This window comes from Strix uralensis, chromosome 2 (assembly GCF_047716275.1).
Source record: "Strix uralensis isolate ZFMK-TIS-50842 chromosome 2, bStrUra1, whole genome shotgun sequence".
Taxonomy (NCBI): Eukaryota; Metazoa; Chordata; class Aves; order Strigiformes; family Strigidae; genus Strix; species Strix uralensis.
Window position 1 is genome coordinate 74,084,802 of NC_133973.1, and position 22,050 is coordinate 74,106,851.

Here is a 22,050-nt window from a genome sequence, read left to right on the forward strand (position 1 = left end):
CCTATAAAAAATATCTAAGGTGATCAGAGTTTTTCTCCCTGAATGTCTTCAACAATCTTTTTTCCTTTAGTAACTTCACGAAGGAACATATGGCCTTACCTTAGAAAGATCATTTTCTGAATCTTAATTTCTTCTTCTCAAGAAAATGCTATTGTATGACTGCTGAGTCTAAACATCATATGGAAAAATGTTTCCCTCCTATAATTTCAAAAGTGAGGCTTTTCAGTTTTATCACTTCTTTGCCCCCTGGTTCTGGGACATAAAACAAAGAGATCAGAAAATTGTCCCTATTCTCTACAACACCCATCATTTTATGTTCCCTGCCACCATCTCCTTTCTGAAGTTTCATAACTCAGTCTTTCAGTCTTTCTTCAGAGGTCCTAGTGATGGAAATGTTATTTGCTTTTCATTAATTTTGTGCCTCCTTTTTGAGGTGGGATTATTTGTTTCTGAGTAGAGTATTCCAGGTGAGTGTGTGGCATTAGCTGTGCAGGATACTGTTTCTACCTCATTTCCCAGCATTTGTGCATCCACTTGTCTTTTCTGGCTGTAACTGCACAGAATGCACAGAACAGCGAGATCCAGATTATTTTCTTGGACTCACACACTAAATGTAAAATCCCTTATGGTATACAAATACTTTTCTTCACCAAGTTTAATTTCTTTCAATTCTTCAACATTGAACGTCACTCTGTTCAGCAAGTTTTCAGTTCAGCTTAACTTTAATTTCCTTTTTTGGACTTGATTAACTTTTTTTCTTTCGTGCACTTGCATTCTTGTTGTTTAGCCCTCTTTCTAATGTATTAATATATTACTAAGCAAAACATAACATACAGGAAAACCTGAGACACCCTGCTTTTACCTTTTGTACTGATGAAAACTGGTTGTTTTTTTTCCTTCGTTTCCCCTTACCCAGTTTGTATACGTGACTGTATACTACTCTCAAGCAATAATTATTTAAATTGTTTACTACCTTTTTTAGAGACCTTATTAATGGAATTTTGAACAGCTAAATAAATTGCCACCAGGACCACATTTTCACTTTTATGCTTTGGAAGAATTCTAATTCATTAGAGAGAGAATTTACCTTTGTGGAAATCAGACTGGTTAGCCTTTCTCATATAATCATTTACACTTTTTTTTATTATTCCACTTCGAAATATTATTTTAACCAACTTATTAGCTTCCAAATATGTCTGTGGCTTACTTGTCAGAGAGTCTCCGGATGACTTGGGGAATCATTCTGAAATATAGAATAGAATATCTTCTGCTCCTAACCCATCTAATCTATTAACTTTTCTTAATGACAGACTGTACAATTTTTGGTAACAGGTCTGGTCTTTTATTCTCAAGCTCTTTGGTGGTCTTCCAACATTGTCTTCTATTTGCTGAACAAGCTGTAACAACAACAAATGAAAGTAAATTTGAAGGGCAAAACTCTGCATCTCAGTATTTTCCCTGATGTCACTGACCTATGCAAATTGTTAGATGTGTCAGCAGATAGTTGCATTCAGATTTGACCCCATGTAGCACATGAAATAATCTAAGAGAAACTATGATGAATATTTGAAAATCTGAGAGCAAACACCACTTTTGTTCAGAGATAAAAAGTTCCCTTTACAACAGCTTGCAGAAATCCCAGTTTTACATAACTCAGGCAATCCTTTATGAAAAGAAAGAGGGGAGAAACTTGTTATTGTGATGACAAAGTTAAATACATATAATGACATAAAAATAATGTGGTAGTGATTTAGTGCATTCATTACAACTTCGTCTTGTTTCATTTGTGTGTAACTCTTGGAAGACACGATATCTTTTTGGATATCTTTTGAATATCATTATTGCATACCCAAAAGAAACACGAAAAACGCTGAGCCCAAAATCCCATGATTCTCCTTAAGATGGTACCACACTTAAGAGGATGGCTCTAAAGGCATGTTTTAGCTGTAAGGAAATTGATATTAATGTCTAATGTGTAACAGGAATATAGATGTTCAAGCAAAATGCCTGAAATTGAGATAGCATCATATAATCCAACAGGATCAAAGAAGAAGGATTTTATAGCAAGCACTGCACACTATGAAATAGTGTTTTATTCCATTTCCCACAAAAATACTGCATCAAGCATTTTGATATTTCAGATAAAACCCATATATATTAGATTTGATATTATTAAAGACGATGGAAATCTGACAAAGGAAAAACAAGAAATATTTCCCTTTATGGAGATAACTGCTAGTACAACCACTCACAGACTAGTACCACACTCATCATACCATTAGATAAGGTGGGGTTTTTTGTTAGCTGAAAATGGTCCTTAATGTGACCTGTCTGGTAATTTCCATCTCAACTAGTCCCAGGCGTCTAGCATAAACCACAAGTTTTTTCCCTGGACTAGGCATGCAGAACTGATCCCAAGATGAGAAGTGTCATATACATTAATATGTTATTGTTAAAATCAGCTATTTCTTCTGCAGAAGTGAATAGTAATGCTGGAAGCTGACCCTTTTGGGCTGGAATCACTGAAACATACCTGGGTCTTCTCTGGAAACTCTGGAAGCAAAAGATTTGGAGGAATTAGACCTATTTTTTCCTTCCAAGAACTGCCAGACATCCAGACATGAGAATATGCTAGATCACTGCTGATATAGAAAAGGATTGGGAAAAGTAAACAAGCATTTGAATTTTGGAAATGCAGGATAAGAAAGGATGAAAGAAAGAATGGAAATAGATAGGAAGTGAAAAGAATTGTATTATTCACATCTTCTTGACAAATGAGTTAAGCAAACATGCTCCACATAAGCAAGATAGAAGCTTTTATAAATTCTATCAGAAAGTCTCATGAGATTCTTTGTTTCAGAGATAATGAAAGTTAATGTTTTTATTTGCCTTCTTGCTTAACAGCTTTGAATCCTGCACCCATGATTTGCTCGTGGTGTCACTGTTGAACAATCAGTGAACAACTGTGCAGTCTATGAGCTCTTCAAGACTGCAGACCATCACTAGCAGTAGCTGATGACTGTGCACTAGCCGCATCATCCAAAAGCTCTTGTGGTTTATTTTCTACTGCCAAGACTCAAATCTCATGCCTTGAGACTGAAGCTTTCTCAAAGTGATACATATCTCATAGTCTGCTGCAGGGAGCATGATGGAGATCCTCTTCCACTCTGTATGAGACATGTCCACTGCTCTGGCACACAAAATTAAGTAGAAGTCACAGATACATCTTGTCTTCAATGGAATCGCACTTCAATATCTCATCTTTGTATTTTTTCCTTCTAGTTGGCCAATAATCAAGATTAAGTGGCTTAAGGTGGTAAACAGCTGTTACAAGTTTGGGAGATATAAAAGATGTGTTAGATTTTAAGTGGCAAAACCTGATGAATCTAGGTATGTGAATACACATTGAGAAATTACACTTTAATCTCTGAATGTCAGCAAGAATATCTGGCAATAATCTCTGCTTCCAACATTGCTCCTAATGGTGGAGAATTTACCTGACAAAGATTTTATTTTGTGATCAACTGAATCAGCCATCTCTGTCTACATGTATGGCACAATACATGACTGTAGTGCTTGAATAATTCAGTAGGGTCTTAAATATCTTAAATTCTTTTTACTTATCTTTATACATGAGTAAATGTAGTAGAAAGGATCAAAATACACCTCAAATTATCTCCAAGGTAAACCCAGTATTGTGAAGTTTAATATACAAAAAGAAAAGTTCAAAGACAACCAATGAACCTGCTGATGAAGTATAATCTTCAGAGGCATGATGGGTTTTGTATGCTGTTGAACAACATATACACCAACTTTCAAGGGATTTCTCAGACTACATTACAGTGAGATTATACAGAGAAAACAGAAAACTAAAAAAAACCAAAAAAAACCAAAAAAACCCAAAAAACCCCCAAACAAAACCCCCCAAAAAACACCCAAATGGGCTTCCTAAGGTGGTTAAAACTTGAATTTTCATGGATACTGGTGTAAGAGCTCTGAATGCTGAAATTATAGATGCCAGCTGTCGCTGGACTAAACTGCAGACAGTTTGCACAGATCCTTAGATAGACACTTGATGCTTCCAATTCTGGAAAATCAGAGGTGAGAAGATTGTGTTGCAGTCTCTATGCTGGTGATCACCAGATTTTCAGGTGAAACGATAAAAAGGACGTGCATGTTGTCCTGTTGCTCTGTAATCTCCTGTGATAACAGGCTTCATTCAGCTGTGGCAAATGTCTAGTTGCTTGTAGAACCACACCAGGCAGGGGAAACTCCTCACTTGGGATTCCTGCTCTTGGTGAGCTTATCATTGAGCTTATTGGTGAACTTTTCAGAGAGGTTATTGTGCTCTCCCAGAAAATATTATTTATCAAAGTCAGGTTACAAGCTGTTGTGGTTCTGACTGCAATGTCATATATATTCCCATATATATCCCCACCCAGGCAAGGTTTGGCTACCTGGACTCAAGCCAGCTCTTGGCTCAGCTGTGCAGCCTCAAACCAGAGCTGTGTGAGAAAAAAACTGTGAGAAGGGGTGATCTGTCTCCTTTCCTTGGGAGCTGTTTTAAGGTCAGGCACTCACCCTCTTCAGATGCCTGGATGTCTCACTTCAATGTCATAACAACAGCACACAACTATGAGGTCTTTATGTCAATCTGTACATTAAATGTATGAGGGCAAGGTAGCACAGCTTGAGGACATTGAGTGTAGCAATGTAGAATAGTGCAGTGGCATCTCCAGACCTGCTCCTGCATTCTAAAATGTCTAGAGAAAAGAGTAAGGCCAGTCTGCTTTGTCTCTAGATAGTTTGCAATGCAATAAAGTTCTTCCAATCAATTTCAAATTACCATGATTAAAATAAACTTGTGTCAGTTATACAAATAATATCATTAATAGCGTCTACACTATGACAGGGTCCTTTCACTGTTATGAGTTCCGGGGTTTTTTTTCTTTTTGAAAAGCTTTCATGTTATAAAGCATTTGTCCTATCTCTGATGCCTTAATTTTCTTATTTCTTCTGGATTCATTGACTCCTTGTCTTTAGCTTTTGTCCTCTTATTTACTGAATTTTCAGATGCTTGTTTGGATTTAGACAGATAACATTTCAGCCTGCATAATCAAGATGAAAATTTAACATCAAAGTTGAATAAATCGTATGCTTAAAAAGGGTATAATTCCAAATGGAGAGAGAAAGTCAAGGCGCAGAAAACTATTTCTCTGTGTATGTTTATATAAGTCTATGACAAGTCCCTTCATCTGCCAGGAATCTGCATCAGCTGTTACAAGTTGATGGGAAGCCCTCTGGGCCTATAAAGGATTGTCTGTTCTGAACAACACCAGAGCTCTGTAGGCAGAAAAAATCAGGTTTTTAATTTGAGGAAGCAGAGGATATGAAGAGAGAGACCGTCCTGGCCTCCTGCATACACTGGTAGTCAGCAGTATCAATCTTCTGAATAATGTCATGTTGACCTGATTTATATAGACTACCATCACTTTAAAAGTGATGCAGAGCAGAGTTGAACACAAAGACTTTCCAGCCTTGACAGGTTGCTTGGATCATGAATTCAGATGTGTTTTTAGAACAGACTGTAAAATTTTAAGACAGTTTAAAACAGGCCCCTGCCCGATGTGAACTGACTCGAAGTCAGTGGTCCTAAGATATTCCAGGGAAGCTGATCAGACACTTTAAATATTATTCATTTCTTTTATTTTAATTTGAACATTTTAATATAGCATCTGATTAGATGGAGTACTATTAAGCTCACAAAATCAAAGGCTAGTGCCTTCTTTTTACTTTTTACCAGACTACATATTTCTGTAATGAGTTATTTAATTTTCAATTTCCTTTAAGCTCACCCAAAGGGATGTTTATGATCTTCAAAAGAAAGTTTCTTTGCTATATTAAGTAAGAGCTAAGACCAAAATCTGATACAGATGATGAGTTCAGGTTTTAGAGTGTTATAAAACAACAACGAAGTTAATCATTATGATGACCCCAGCTGATTGGATGGCTAATCACCAGAAAGATGGGACTGGTGGATCTGGGTTCTGCACATCTATTCCTTGCAGAAGCTTAATTTATTTTGGCAGATAGGAACATTATAGATCTCTTCTATATCTGTGTCTAATTTCTCTTTAAGATTACTAAAGTAACAGTGAGACGTAGATGCCATATCCCCTGCAGTAATTTCTCCATAATCAAAGAAACATATTTTTATTAGGAGCTGGCATATTTGCATCTTTCTGCTTGTCTTTTCCAATATAAACAATGAAGATGTGAGCAGAGCAGCTTGTCATTCCTCTCATTTGTATTTGGTTAAAAGAAATCTTGTTATGTAGTATGTTAGATGAAGCTAAGATCAACAATGTTGTGGCAAATAAATTTCAACCTTGGTTTACATTTCCTCTATCTTCAAATAAAATAACATGTGTGTCTTTCAAATGAAATTATTATTATAATAGGCAAAATAGGGAAAGAAACAAGTTTACCTATTTAATTTACCATCATTTAGGAAGCACTAAATGTTTTTGTCTCTTAATACAATAGCTTGCATTCACTGGCATCAAGATCTTCTCGATAAATATTAAAATATTTATCTTATTATATTCCATCCATGCAGATGCAGAAAATATTCATTATAATAACATATAAATAAAATCAGAGGTTAAAATAACCACCAGACAGATGTGGTTGTTCCTAAATTACTGTAAATTTCAGGTATAAATTTACATAATATGAAACAGACATTCTCATTTCTAGTGAAGTCTTTTAACACAAGGAATTTAAAAAATGCACATAGAATGGAATAACTGGAAAATGTAATGTCTGTTCTACAGAAAGCTCAGATGGTTAATTTTTGTTCATTCTGGAACAGATTTAAAAAAAACAAAAATCAAAATCAAAATTAGAATTCCCCAGAAAAAAAAAAAAAAATGGATGTGAGTGTAGGTGTGGATGTGTGTGCATGTATAAAGCAACTTCTCCACAAAGCAGAACAGCTTTGCGTCAATATTAATGTAATAAAATCCAAAAGTGAGATGTGTATTTAAATTAATGTTTTATGAGCAATGTTTGGTTGTATAAACAGAATGGCAAGTGTTTATCTGGAAATAAATGTTTGAACCTTATTCCCCTGTCAAAATTTCCTGATTTTAACAGTGTTGAGATAAAATGAAAATTATAACCTTTTTTTTAAATCTTTTGTCCACTGAAAACTTGTTCCTGTGAAATATCTTATTTTTAGCAACCCACATACTTGAAAGCCACTTGTTATATGTTTTCTACTGCATTTAATGAAAAATGTTTTATCACCTGATGGTACCACTGACTCTCATTGGAAAGATACCTTAAGGAGGATTGAACCCTTCTATTCGGTCACTATTGCTGCAGTATTTATGTGTTTAGCCAGCTCTATCCTGAGGCTGTCCACAGTCTCAGAACAGGACTGAGAATGAAGGCTGGCAGAAGAGAAACTCCACCAGCAGTCCCACAGCTCTCATGGGCAGAAGCCTCTCTGTAAGAGCTGATTTTCATTCCATAGTACACAAGCAAAATGCAGTTTTCCTGAAGTCAGACAGTCCTTACTGCTCAAAATTGACAAAGTTCCTAGGGGAGTTCACATTTGTAACACTACTCTTGCCAGACTTAATCAGATATTGTACCAGTTAGCCATCTATAGTTTGATTGTGTAATCTATATAGAATACACTTGTAAGCTATCTAAAAGACATCTCTGCTTGTACAACATGGTATCTCAGGTCCTGATGCACAAAGCAGACACTGAGACAGACCCAAGTGTTTCTTAAAGAAGATACACTGTCACTCAAACCAACGCATAATACCCTGGTGATCCAAATATAAAAAGGCTTTTAGAGACTGCACTGCACAGACAGTGTGTTAGTTGATAGCTATTACTTCTCTGCTGTACAACATACATAAGATTTAAAGTCATTTTTACAGCAAAAGCTTTATCACAGGAAGAAATAGATGTGCTCTTCTGAAGTCCCTCATGGCAGGAAACCTGTGATCTTTGTCTGGCCAACGTTCAGGCACAGCTCTGAGTGGATGAGTGAATATCTTTATTTGGGTAAGTGAAGGCTTAGAAAGTTTTCCAGCCTTTACCAGTAGCTTTGCTCCAACCCTGTTATTGGCAACATCTCCTCTCATGAAGAGAACTACTACTATAATTAACTCCCTAATATACCTGGTGACCCTACCCTTTAAGGTTGTGGAATACTAAAACAAACTAAAATGAAGTACAGGAAGTTAGACTGAAGTAGATATTTTACAAACTTTTCATAGAAAGGTTGAGATGGAAATTCTAGAAGAGACAACATTATTGATTGTGGTAATGTCACAGAATAGCGCACAGAGACAATTCAGCAGACTCAAAAAAAAAGCAAAACATGGGATTTAAACATATGGACATATAATGCCTTTAAATAGTTAATACATTCATAACTCTATGAATCAGTCAGAGATTAGACATGTAAAGTAGACATCACCCATGGCATATAGGCAGTATGTTGCATACTAGAATCTTTAAGATTTCTTTTGGCTACAGAAAATCATATGCTAAAACAGGCTGACAGGACAAGAAGGATTTTGCTCTCCATACACAGCTTATTCGCTGTTGTCAATGAGTCAGCATGGGCTGGGGACTGCTGAGGTAGAACACAGCAAAACTTGGAGGTCACATCACTATTCTGCAACCCAGATTATTTTTTTTTCAATGAATGCTGTTTCTGTGCCCAGTTCTGTTGAAAAAGCTCAGCTTATGAAAAAAATTATTCCATAAATATTCTTGGAAAAATCAATTGATTAGTTAGTCACAGTCTGGGGTACTCCTTAGTATACACAAAGACTGCAGAATTTAGTTCAAAATACTCAAAAGCTTCGGGAGAAGTTGAGCTAGAATCATATCACACCACACTGTCTTAAGGCAGTACTGTTAATTCCTTTATCCCAATAAGGTACAATTTCCTGATGTGGTCGAAAATGTCAATGAACAGAGCACCTCTGAAGCTCATGAGGTGCCTCTTCCTTTTCAGCTGGTAGGTGAAATTATGAAGTTGGTCTCTGTTTGAAGCCTTCATGTCCATACTGAGGAATAAATATGGTTGCAAAGCATCAGTGCAAAGCAGTTAAAATTTATTTTGATTCAGAAAATTTACCATTTTGAGAGAGAGTTTCTGTTGTGACTCCTCTCCTCCTACTTTCTTTCCCTCCCACCATCCTCCACATCTACACAGTAAAAGTTATCTGATGATATCTAGGTTCCCTTTTGTATTATTATTTTGACAACCCAGACAGTAACATCAAAGTTTTGTTCAGTGAGGAAAAAAAAAAAATTTGATGGAGAATAGCTAGAGTAAGTATTTCCTGGAAATTTCATACTGTTCATTAAGAACTGTGATGGCAACGGCAGTCAGGAGTGATGGGGGGAAGGGGCAGAAAAGAACAGAATTCATGTCTTGAAACCTATGAAGAATTGGCAGCCATAGAGAATGAAACTGATTGAGCTTTCCCATTTTTCTCTACTGATACATCTCATGCAGTGTGACTAAGATGATTCAGGCTACGTGCTCAATCTGTTTTGACAAAAATTAGGTTATTAAGAATCACATGCATTGTGCATGTATGAGTGAACAAGAATGAGAGGAGGAGGAAGAGACACTGTGGGCATATATGCATAGTAAATACAACTTTATCTTCCCATCATTTTTGCAGTCTTAGTAAATACTAGCCATACAATTAAAATTAGTTTTGCACAGTTGCACAACCAGTCGACAGTCAGCTAGTGTAATGACCAGGACTGTGGTCAGCCAATGCACTGTTCTACCTGGAAATACTGTACAAATTGTGGGCAGCAGCTATTGGCCTCTCTATAGGCAAATAATGCAGCCATTTTACCTAATAGTTCTGTCTGACTGACTTTCAAGACCAGAAAAAAATAACTCTGAGACAGTCTAACATCATGTGTGATATGAGACATAGAATATCCTATAAAGAGACAATATCTGGACAGCTATTTCCCACAAAGAGACAAAAATAAGTGTTCTTCCTGATGTCCTGAGAGAAAAAGCACACACTGTGCTCTTTTAGTTTCTCAAAATTCTCCACACACAACCTCGCTTTCTTCCTTTTAACTCTGAGTTCATTTATTATCTGTATTGATTTGACAAGCAAATGCAGTTTAGTATCTGGTTTGTTTGTGAAGTGTTCATTCCTTGAATTGCTGAAGCTAGTTATTTGTGTTGGGTACTTTGTCACTGAAGTCATAAAATGTTTTTTCTGCTTCCAGACATTGGCTTGAAACTTGTACAATAGAAATAATATGAATGCCAAATAATGATTTAATCTGCCTAATTAATAACATATTTTTATCATGATATTATTAATCATTTACAAATACCAAGAAGATTTTTATGATGATTGTTCTGGGTAGGGACTCATGCATATGAATACAGGTATAAAAAAACCAGCATCAACTGCACTTTTTCAAAAGCATAATTTTTATTTTCCTACAGGTTTATTTAGGTGAAAAAAATTACCACTAAACCCTTCTGAGATTTTGTAGGTATGCCTCTGTACATGAAAGATGACCTTATTCTTATGTGATACTCTTTCTAACATAGTGTCTTGTCTAATAGCCAGAACTGTATCTCTTTCAAATATAGAGTGCTTAAAGTTCTTTTGAGTGTAAAAAGACGAGATATTTCAATATATACAGTTATTTACTGTATGTATGTAGTTGCCATGATGCATCAATAATCCAATTTATCTGAGTTCTTTCCCTTGCTAAAAAAGAGTAAAACCCTTTTTCCATTCTTTGTTTTTTTCCATTCTTTGAGATCAGTCTGCTAGATTTCTATTAGCAACTATGGTTTTTCACCTCCCAAACCAGCTGAAAACACAAGTCCATTTTAATTATTTTTCTGCATTATATGCATGCAACATATATAAAAGATCACAATATGTAGCAGAAACTGTAAATTTAAGAAAGCTAATATCTATGTGATATGTTAGTTTTGTGTTTGGTTTTGGTGGCTTGACATAAATTCACAAAATTTGTATTGATAAAAATGATGCTTTTGTCTTCTAAAGATCTGATTTTTTGTAAAAATCACTGGATTTCCTCTTGTTTCTTCAAAAACTGTTGAGTGGTGTATTCTTACATTTTCTCTGTAATTTATATATGTTTCCCAATCTTATAATTCAGTTTAGTTCAGTTCATGTTGGGAGTTTTATTTTGTTTTCTCTAACTGAGGATATAATAAAGTGAAAACCCCATCTACTGATGTCACAGCCCCTCTGTGCTTTCCTTGAATCCAAGGAAATCCAAGATATTTGTTTTATTGACTTGAATCTTGGGAAAGTGAATGTTTTGAAGGAACAAGAATTTTGCTCTAGAAAACATTACTTGATGGAAAATCTAGAGGATTTTCCCTGCCTCTGGCTATTTGACACATGGTCTTCTCACATCCACCTTCCACATTTTCCATTGACACACTGAAAATGACATAGGAAAATACTAAGAGAATGTAACTAATACTTAAAAGTGGTTTATATGCAATATTTTTAAGAGGAGCATTTATTGTGATTATAAATCTTTGGGTTTAGCCATCGGTGTCCTTTAAAAAAGGAAAAATACCCTCTTATCATAGAATCATAGAATCATTCAGGTTGGAAAAGACCCTTGGGATCATCGAGTCCAACCATCAGCACTACTCTGCAAAGTTCTCCCCTACACCGTATCCCCCAGCATCTCATCTAAACGACCCTTAAACACATCCAGGGATGGTGGCTCCATGTGGTGGTTTAGGCCCTGACGGGACTCAAGACCATGTTGCCGCTGTCCCTCCCCCACCCCTGGACCGGATGGGGTAGGGAGTGTAATACAAACCCTGGGGTTGAGATAAGGAAAGTTTTAATACAACAGTGTAACAACAACAAAACGAGCAACAACAATAACAATAATAATAACAATAACAGTAGTAACAATGAACAGAGCAAGAGATATACCGTACAGGTACAGCAGTGAGGAAAGCCACCGCACAAAAAGGTGTCTACCAATCTCCCCGCGCTTGGGCGCCAGGACGTGACATCAGCATGTTATTGAATAACCCAGCTAGAGCTCCCACCCCACTGCTGAAATTTAACCCTATCTTAGCTGAAACGGGACACTCCACCACCTCCCTGGGCAGCCTATTCCACTGTCTGACCACTCTTCCTGTGAAAAATTTTTTTCCTAATGTCCAGTCTAAACCTCCCCTGTTGGAGTTTAAAGCCATTCCCTCTTCTTCTGTCACCAATCACCTGTGAGAAGAGACCAGCACCAACCTCTCTACAATGTCCTTTCAGGTAGTTGTAGAGAGTGATGAGGTCTCCCCTCAGCCTTCCCTTCCTCAAACTGAACAGTCCCAGCTCCCTCAATCTCTCCTCATAGGATTTGTTCTCCAGGCCCTTCACCATCTTCGTTGCCCTCCTTTGCACTCGTTCCAACACCTCGATATCTCTCTCGTATTGAGGTACCCAAAACTGGACACAATACTCCAGGTGTGGCCTCACCAGTGCAGAGTACAGGGGGACTATCACCTCCCTACTTCTGCTGGTCACACTATTCCTAACACAAGCCAGGATGCCGTTGGCTTTCTTGGCCACCCAGTCACACTGCTGGCTCATGTTCAGCTGTTTGTCAATTAGAACCCCCAGATCCTCCTCTTCCAGACAGCTCTCCAGCCACACCTCCCCAAGGGGTTGTTGTGGCCCAAGTGCAGGACCTGGCACTTGGCCTTGTTGAAGCTCATCCCATTATCAAAGCATAGTTTGTAAAGTGCACACCATGCTCAAAATACAAACCAATAAGTATTTTTATTGATTGTTTCAGGCCTTGTTATAAGTGTATGTTTTAAGACTCTGGAAATCAGCATTTGGGATTTGGTAGGAGATAGAGCAGAGTTCCAAAATAACCTATATTTTCCAGGGTATAAGGAATACTGGCTGATCAAAGGCCATAATATCTGCTTTTCTGTTAGGAAAATTTCAAGAAATTTCAATAGATTTCAGTTCCAGATCATGGGTTTCTAATATTTAGACTAATGAAGTCACCTTTCACTATCACTGAAACAAAGAAAAAACTTTGGACTGCTCTGAATCTACTTACTCAGTTGTGGGATTCACACAAAGGCTGCTGAGCATGAGTATTCTGCACAAATACGAGATCAGTTCTTACACTTCTGTACTCCCTCTTGGGTAAGCACATCTTTAGTCATGAAAGGAAGATTTCTGTGTAAAACCTTTGGTGCCTAGAAAGTCTAAGATGTCCAGGAAGGGTTGGAGAGGTTACTTGGAGTCTGTGTTGGGAAAGTAGGCACTTAAGTCATGTCTGTACTAGTAAGTAAGAGTGGAGAGGGACTACTCTCTGGTCTACCAGCTAGCCCAGTACAGCTCACCTGCAAGCATCTACATTTTTTCCTTTTTCTCCAAAAAAACCACAGCCATATCAAAAGTGCTTACAGGGTGCGGTCCTTGGAATACACCTTTTCCCAGATGATGGCTGGGCACTGTCTAGAACTGTATGAGTTATCACAGGCCAAAGCTGTGGAGACAGTGGGCTAACCAGCTAGGTATTACTGGTGAGCCTTCTCTGGTTCTCAAATCTGGCTCTGACCATATTTTTTATCCTCATCTAGATGTGACTTTAAATTCCACATCAACTACACCATAAGTCCTCAAGTGTTAAATTGGTGCTTTTCCATGATGTTTACTCCTCCAGCTACTCAGACTCTTTCATGCCAGTTCTCAGACCTGAAAAAGACCTGGAAAAATGGAGGATCTTTGTGGGGAGGACTGAAGACCAGCATCTCCTATCTTCTAGGCTAGTTTTCAGGACACCCTGAGGGTTTCACCTACTACTTCTTGGACATCTTACACTGTTCTGCAGAGGTATCTTGTCCCACAAACCTGAAGTTTCTTTTGAAGAAACCAGAGGATGGGGTAGGAAGGCTGATAAGTATCAGCATCTCATCCCAAAGTGGGATATGACCTAAGTTCGTATCCAGACAGAACTCTGAAACTGTGTAGCCTCACTGGCCAAAACAGCAAAATGGGACTAGCATATTAAAAATCTCAATATAGACTGCAGACAAGGTTGAAAGGGGCTGCAATAAAAAGGATATAAAGTGGAAGGCATTTATCTGAGAAATAGATCTCAGGAACAAGTATACTCATGCATTTTTTAAAAATACGGACAAGAGTTCAAATGCAATTTTAAGCCAAAGCTGAGGACTTGTGAATCAGAGCAGGAAGATGATGTGTACGAACTGAGATTGGATACATACAAATGTTCACAGAAGCCTATGATTGCATTATTTACTTCTGCTCTTGAATAAGCATTTATTTCCTGTCTTGCTTAAGTAGACACATGAATTTGCTCATTTTCCTGTTACCGTGTGTGGTGTGCTGTTCAATACACTCCCTATAAACTGATGCACATTTTCAAATATGATTCATAAACCAACTTACTACTCTTAGATCTATTCTATGAAGAGAATCTGTGGGTTCATACTAAACAGATTTACAGTGTTAGTGATCAGGAAGGAACATCTGTGAATATTGATCTGTTATCAGACCCAGCATTCCTGTCTCCCACCAATAGACTATGATCACTGACTAATTAAAAATAGAAAAACAATTACTTTATTTCTTTTATTGTTGCAGGTGTCAAGATAGCAACTGAAGCATTAAAAGTTGATGGGGGATATAGTCAACACTAGAAAAACCACTTTTATTTAAAAACAAATATTATACACATCACCTAGTCTTCCTTCTCCCTAATCATTTACTGTGGATAAGAAACCTTTGTAAGCAATCAAAATTGGATTTGTAATGAAAACAAATCATGTTCTACAGAATGCAGTAGGCAAAAAGTATCATAAAGAGATAATCACAAACCATAGATTAGTGATAAAGGCTTCACTTTATCACCTGGCAACCTTACGCATACCTGCCACCATTGCAAACAAGCTAAGATAAAAATTTTGTGATTCTGGGTCTAATACACTGAAATTAATTATACAGTTTAAGCTGCTATTGACACTAATAGAATTATAACTGATGAGATGAAACATACTGAAATCAAACCAAACTCTCAGCTAGATTGCTCTTTTCAGGTGTCAGTTTTTGAATTTTCAGTGCTTAAAAATTTAATCTAAGCTTCCCTTTTTATTAAAAACAAGTCTAGGAAGAGGAAAATAATCAGCTGACTATATTGCTTTTCAGCCTGTGATAAAGGAAAAGTGTTACTAAGATTTTCAGATATTCTGAATGAATACAAAAAGGCAATTTTCGTTATATAACAACCTAGATAGCAAGTATCTAGCCAGTAAATAATGTACTTCAAAACAGATAAGTGGAAAATAAAATGTGAAACAAGCAAACCTGTACTCATTTATATAGGTTTTTCATCACCTTTGTAGCCTGGTGTTTAATCTATTTTTCTATGATCACATATGAAACTTTTCTGTGTCCAAAAGGCTACTTTAATTCTTATGACAAAGACCATTACTCAGATTCGAATAGGTATCAGAAACTAAAACTATGTTTATTTTGCTTTTCTGTTCATATGATGATAATAATTGTAATATTCACAGGTCCTTCAGCCATGACTACACAGCATCAGGTGACAGCATCTTCAATGTGTTCCTTTTAGCTCCCAAATGTAGACATCGGTCCTCACTGTTGTAGATTTAACCCCTAGTCTACAGCTGTTAGTGTTCCGGAACCCTAATGAATGTTTTAGTGCTGTGGACTGGATAAGGTTTTATTTGAAGGGAAGTAGCACCATCTATTGCAACTTGATAGCTTAGCTCTAGATGATATAAAGAACAGAGCTGGCCTGAGTCCGGCTTTAAACTCTTTCTTGCACTTACTTTCATAAGATTTTCCCAGACCAGCTTCAAATAAAGTTAGGATCTCAGTTTGAATATGATAAGGTACAGAGGCAGGGGTGTGTGTTTGTGTATGCATGTGTCTAAAGAAAAAAAATGGTGCATCTAAGAGACATACCTGTTTGCAAACTAGGACAAAATAATAGTATAAGCCTAGTCCTGACTAACTGTTGCTTTTAAATGCCTTGGCTGGAGTTTTAATTTCTGAAATGGGAGGACAGTCAAAAGTTAAGAGTATGATTTACCCAGGTGATATTCTCTCAAAATTTGCTTTCAGAAGCAGCATTAATATAGATGTGCAGTACAGTATGTTCTTCTAATAATGACAGTGCAATTGTCATCCATCTATACTTCTGGTTCTTCTCTTTTTCCAGACTGTCTACAAAGCCTGGCTCTGTTCCCAGTATTTTGAAGTCACACAGTTTCACTGCAGCAACAGAATTCCTTGCAAGCAATACTGTTTGGAGGTTCAGACGAGGTGTCCCTTTATATTACCAGACAATGATGATGTCATCTATGGAGGACTATCAAGTTTCATCTGTACAGGTACAGTATAGAAAAGCTGATTTAAATTGTTTTCATAAGTCTCGATGTGAAAGAGAATGTAGATAATGTTTCTTCCATTAGTTCTAACTATGAGAGCCTGAAGGTATTGCTCATCACAAAGATTTGTCAGAGGTGCTAGGATCTGAGCTCAGATTTAGTAATGCACATCTATGCTACAGCTTGCCACAGTCATTAACTTTACAAAACAAAATTACTAGAAGAAATTTGTTCTGGTTATTTTTTACAATTAATAATTTGGTGGATGATTTTTGTTGCTGTGTCATGCAGTACTCAGAGAAAAGAGGCTCTGTGTCATGCAATATTTAGAAAAGAAGAGAAAGGCAAGTCCAGATTTTAGTATATTCACTTTTGCTCACCTGCATTCTTACGTCAGATAAATGAAGAATCTGAAGCATAATATTCAAAACTCTGTAGCAGCTCTTGGAAAGTAAATGTCTAAGGAAAGGTCTTTTGCTAGTGAAGAATTTTAAGAATCAGTTGTTCACCTGTGAAGAACTGATCTTTTGGTCTCTTCTTGAGTCTTGTTACATTCTGTATGCATTTTAATTTTTAAAGGTACTGCTAATATAGGTCTACACACTGATTGATAAAATAGTTTGGTTCCTTTTACATTCCATTCTGCTTCAAACACTATCCCAGAACGATCCAACCAGAGAGGATATGGTAGGCAAGAAATACCTTTAGTACATCTCAGGTACCTCAGATACTTTTTTCAGGACTGTCTGGGAGTCATCCACATAAAATTCCAGTTTATACCAATGTTATCTGCAGATCTCTGTGTGTGCACGTATATACACGTGGGTGTGTACTTATACACATACACAATGGCAAAGAACAAACAAACAATAAACAAAACCATCTTAGTAATTATTTCAGAAAATCTCTTAGGAAATACATATCCACTTCTTCATTCTCCTAGTATATCTCCAAGTCCAAATTCATTCCTAAACCACACAAAATATAGATGACTTTGTAAATATTACTGACAGTCGATATCTCTTGAGCTTGGGATGAAAAGCAGATTTAGGGGAGGATTAAACTCATTTTATTGCAGGTATTAGTAGTGTGGGTATCTACACATAAACTCTGTGAGTAAGCTCTCACTACAGTCACTGAAGGTCTGGTGTAGTCAGTAGAGCTGACAGCTATTTAATTCAGCCTAAGTAGGCATCTGCACCTGATTAGCTGACTAGCTCTCTATGCCCCACTAGCATTGCTGGATTCACTCTAGTTGCTGTAGCTGCTCTTAGTCACCAAGGTCTTATTACAGACACTTAAATTCAGGGTGACCTGAATCTCATCTCAACAGTCCACTAACTAATATTTGGTTGAATCAAGACCCTCAGCATAAGCAGAGCAGACCTTGTATTCACAGACCCATAGGACTCAGCATGCTGACACTAGGCAGTTGTGCAAGCAGAGACGCTGAGAAGACATACGAGACTCAAACTTTGTTTGGAATAGAGACCCATTTCCACCCTGTTATTAATCAGCAGCTCACTGTAAGAGCACTTCCTGACACTAAACATGAGAAATTAATATCTACTGTAGGACTAAAGAATTACACTTCTCTGCAGCTTAATGAAAACAGAATTGTTTCATGCAGAGTACAGTGAATTGAACAGCAGACAAAACACTCTATCTCAGCATAGTTTGTGGCTTGACAGTTAACTTGAACTCCTTTTGTAGAAAAACAACTGAAAGCAGGTTACCCACATCTTGAGGGGCTTCTGCTGCTGCTGCTGCACTTTCTGTGAGCTGCTGCCTGACAGACATGTTCTGAGATTTCTAGTTACTGATCCTGTTCTTCCTGGGGTGAGTGAAATTCATTGGCAAACCCCCAAAGAGTCAGGTCAAAGGTATTTCTATTTGATATTTAGGTGTTATAGCTGGTTGTCTGGCATCTACATTTGACCTAAGTTTAATATGAAGCTGGTCGCCATTGAGCTCTGCTGCAGGAAACACAGCAAGACCAAACTTTATGTTCAGGGATTCCTCACAAACAGCATTTTGCAAAAGCCCATCACTCATTTAAATTAGGCTTTAATATCTCTGCTGCTCCTGACTCTGATGGTATCCCATGGAGAGAAATCTTGCAGGTCTTTTTTTGAAATTTTGACTTACATTTTTAGAGAAATCCAGCAGGAACTAAATTGGGTTATATTGGTATGATATTTTTTCCTCCATGAAACTCATGAAAGACTAGCTGGCTAGCTAAGGAACACTGTTAATTATAAAGTATTGTCTGGAGAAAAAAAAAGGAGCTGCTCTGCTTATAGGATGATTTATCTCTGAAAAATATCAGGAATTTGTGGTTTCTGATTTTCTTTAATAATGTTTTAGAAGCAATAGTTTTATAAGTGCTTCCATTCCTCCTCTCCATGGTAACAGACTATTTCCTCTAAAGTCTAGTAGAGATTTAGGTTAATGGAAAGACAGAGGATTGATTTGTATAAAACATTTCAATACACTGTGGAAGGCAAGTAACAGGAAAAGGTGTACCAGTGATAGCTGGTGGTGTTTGATGTTGACTACAGCACAGAGTGCAGGATGTACATATAAACATTACACGCTGTTTTCCATTTGCAAATAGGCTACAGGCTGGTGTGGTTTCATGTCACTGGCGGTGGTACCGAGCTGCTGCCTCCCCTTGCCATTCCTGTCCCACCACAGCAGTGAACAGGGGCATGGAGACATCTCTGCAACCAGAGGCACAGCAGCACCAGTGGACAGAGGAACCACATACTTTTTTCTCAAGGTTTTTCTCAAGGTTGGAGGCTGTAAAAAAAAAAGCACTGGAGGCTGTAAAAAGAAATAATAACAAAGGTTTTATCCTTCCTTGAAGGTCCACATGTTGAGTAAAGAGCATAGGGATGTCTATTTTTTCCCAAGAAATTTTGCAGGCATTGTTATCTTTGACACCATTTCATTATTTTTTTTTAAAAAAAAAAAGTTGTAGTTTATAATATGGTTTAATAATGACTTCTTGGAAATTCCTGAAGGACTGGTATATTGAGTAAGAAATATTCTAGTCTGAGAATATCTTACTTGGTTATCTTCAGTGAAAGCAGATATTGGGAGAAGGAGAAGGGATGCTACACTTGTTGTATATCACCAGAACTTGTCTTTTGTAAAAATGTATGTGAGAAAGTGGGACAACTGCAGTGCAAAAGAAAGTACTTGGGAGATTAATCAAAACAATCATAATCACAGTGCAGTTCTGATTATGGAAACATGCAGTTAGCTAGAAAGAAGTTTGTGTTCCCCTCTCTGCCCTTTCTTCTAGGAAACAGAAGGAAAGAAGTCAGTCTTTCCATCAGATGCTGTTCTGGAACATACTGTTTTTCATATTCATTAAAATTGAATGGTTGCTTTCAGTTTAGACCTTTGGTGTTTATATCCATAGGATTAAAGTTCCCAGTGCTTTCATCTAATGTTTCTGCAGCTCAGATGTCTAGAATTTCCCATGCAAAACAGAATCTTATTTAAGGGAGATAATAATAGATAAGAATACATACAAAGAATACACACACACACGGCAGATTACAACGAATCAGTTCCATGCAAATTTCCAGGTCAAGGTTTTTAATTGTGACTCCTAAGAAAACAGTGTGCATACCAGGATGATTGTTTTCTTTCATAGATGTAGTCATCTTTTTCTTTTTCTTCTCCACTGTGAGTGGAAGATATGGAAGATTTCTTTCACACATGGTCTTCAAGTGTCAAAAGAGATCTGATGTATGACTCTATGTACAGAACACTGGGAAGAGACTGTTAATAATGCACAACTCCTGCTTTTCCCATGCCTTTCAAAGTAATGTGGTCCAGCAGCTGGCCTGGGGACTGGTCCAGCCCATGAACTGTTTCTGTTTGGCTTGCTGCCATCTCCCAGTGCAGACAGAGAGAGGATGCAGAGGCCATAAATGTTTTCTTCACAGCCAAAACTATTCAGGCCTGCAGTTTGCTCAACCCAGAAAACATGAGAGCTCAGTTTCCACCAAGTGAGCAGCAGAGATGCCCAAAGAGAGGGGAGAAGAGATCATGGCTTCCCTGCACACGTGGGCCTTTCCCGAGTAGCCAGGATATGGCATCAACACCAACACTGCAGTTGCATCCACATTAGCAATCTAGTTCAGGAGTGTACTTTTGAAGCAGATCTCCTGTTCATACTCCTTGCTGTTTGACTTGCACTGGGGAGAGGTCTTGGAGGATACAAATTGGGTTCCTTTGGATTAAACTAAACTAGGAGATGTGCTACAGGACCATACCTAGCACATCCCAACCATTAATGCACATTTGGTCTACAGAATTAAACTTGAGCTAGAGCAAGGTAAAAACACTTCAAATGCATTTAGGGTTGACACAGACACTCAGCACCAGCTGTTTCATTATACAGATCTCCCCTTGCCCAAAACTACTTGTTAACACAGACATGGCCTATTCTGTCTGCTGGGCCAACAGTCCCAAAACTGCTATCCATGTGTTAAGTCTGGACCACTTTAGAGTGCAGAGTTAGGGCTAGCTGTGTTGCTAAGGGCTTTCTTTGTATTGACCAAGGCTTATGGTCTCTTTGTGCCTTGTGGCATAACAGGGCCATCACCCAGCAGCAAGTATCAGCCACAAAATCCCAGCCACATGCTCACACTCTTTACCTCTACAATAAATGTCATGGAATTTAATGGAGCACTTAAGTTCCTGTGTGAAGGAAAGGAAGGGAATGTAGTAGCAGCAATAAGGCAGAGATGTGTGGCATCAGCTTCTTCCAAAACCAGCATGGCACCCTCTGGTACTTCATAAGAGCAGTGTCATCAGAACAAGTCTTCTGCCACCAGGAGGAGAATCAGATTTCTCTACTGCCCTGTGTTGAACAGACTTCTGATACTTTGAAATGTAGAAGGAGAAAGTAAGGGGAGAGAAGATGTGAGCAGGCAGGTGATTCAGGTGCTTTGAATGACTCGTATCTTTCCATTCGGTTTGTATTAATTTAGGCTCCTAATTTCATGTGTTCCAATTAACATCTCAGTTGCTTGGAATGCATAGTGTGAATATTGTCCCATACATTACTTTTTGGCAAATATCGGTAACATATACTTATGTGATCCATGCAAGGTAACACTTCCTTTGAAACTTCTCCTTTAAAGAGGAGTATTTACCAGAAATGAAACTGTCAGTCATGCTTCATAGCACACACTGATGTTTCTAAGAACATAGTGAGAATTATTACAGAGAATTCTCACCAATCTGTAGAAGGACTTTGTTGACTAACAAAGCTCAACAAAGGTATTGGGAACAATTCTTTAAACTGCAGCTTCCTCTCAAGGGCCAGATGTGTGTCTGGGTTTCACCAGCAGGTTTAGCTATAGAGTGTTTTGAAAGAGATGCCCAGATTTCAGTGCAATTTGAAAAGCAATTTCCTCGAGAAAATGTGATATATAGAATGCATCACAATCTATCTTTTCTTTGTAGACAATTGAAGAAGATAAAACCTCTGAATTCAATCCGATTTATGTTGTTCTTGGCAAACTCAAAAAAAT

General features: G+C 37.6%; 1 protein-coding gene across 1 annotated transcript in view; it reads left to right on the forward strand.

The window, feature by feature from the left end:
- NALF1 (NALCN channel auxiliary factor 1) overlaps positions 1 to 22,050 on the forward strand; it is a 492,690-nt gene that overhangs the window by 462,417 nt on the left and 8,223 nt on the right. The window contains exon 2 of the mRNA XM_074859304.1: positions 16,324 to 16,495. Coding sequence (XP_074715405.1) covers positions 16,324 to 16,495 — 172 coding nt within the window. The remainder of the gene's footprint in view (positions 1 to 16,323; positions 16,496 to 22,050) is intronic.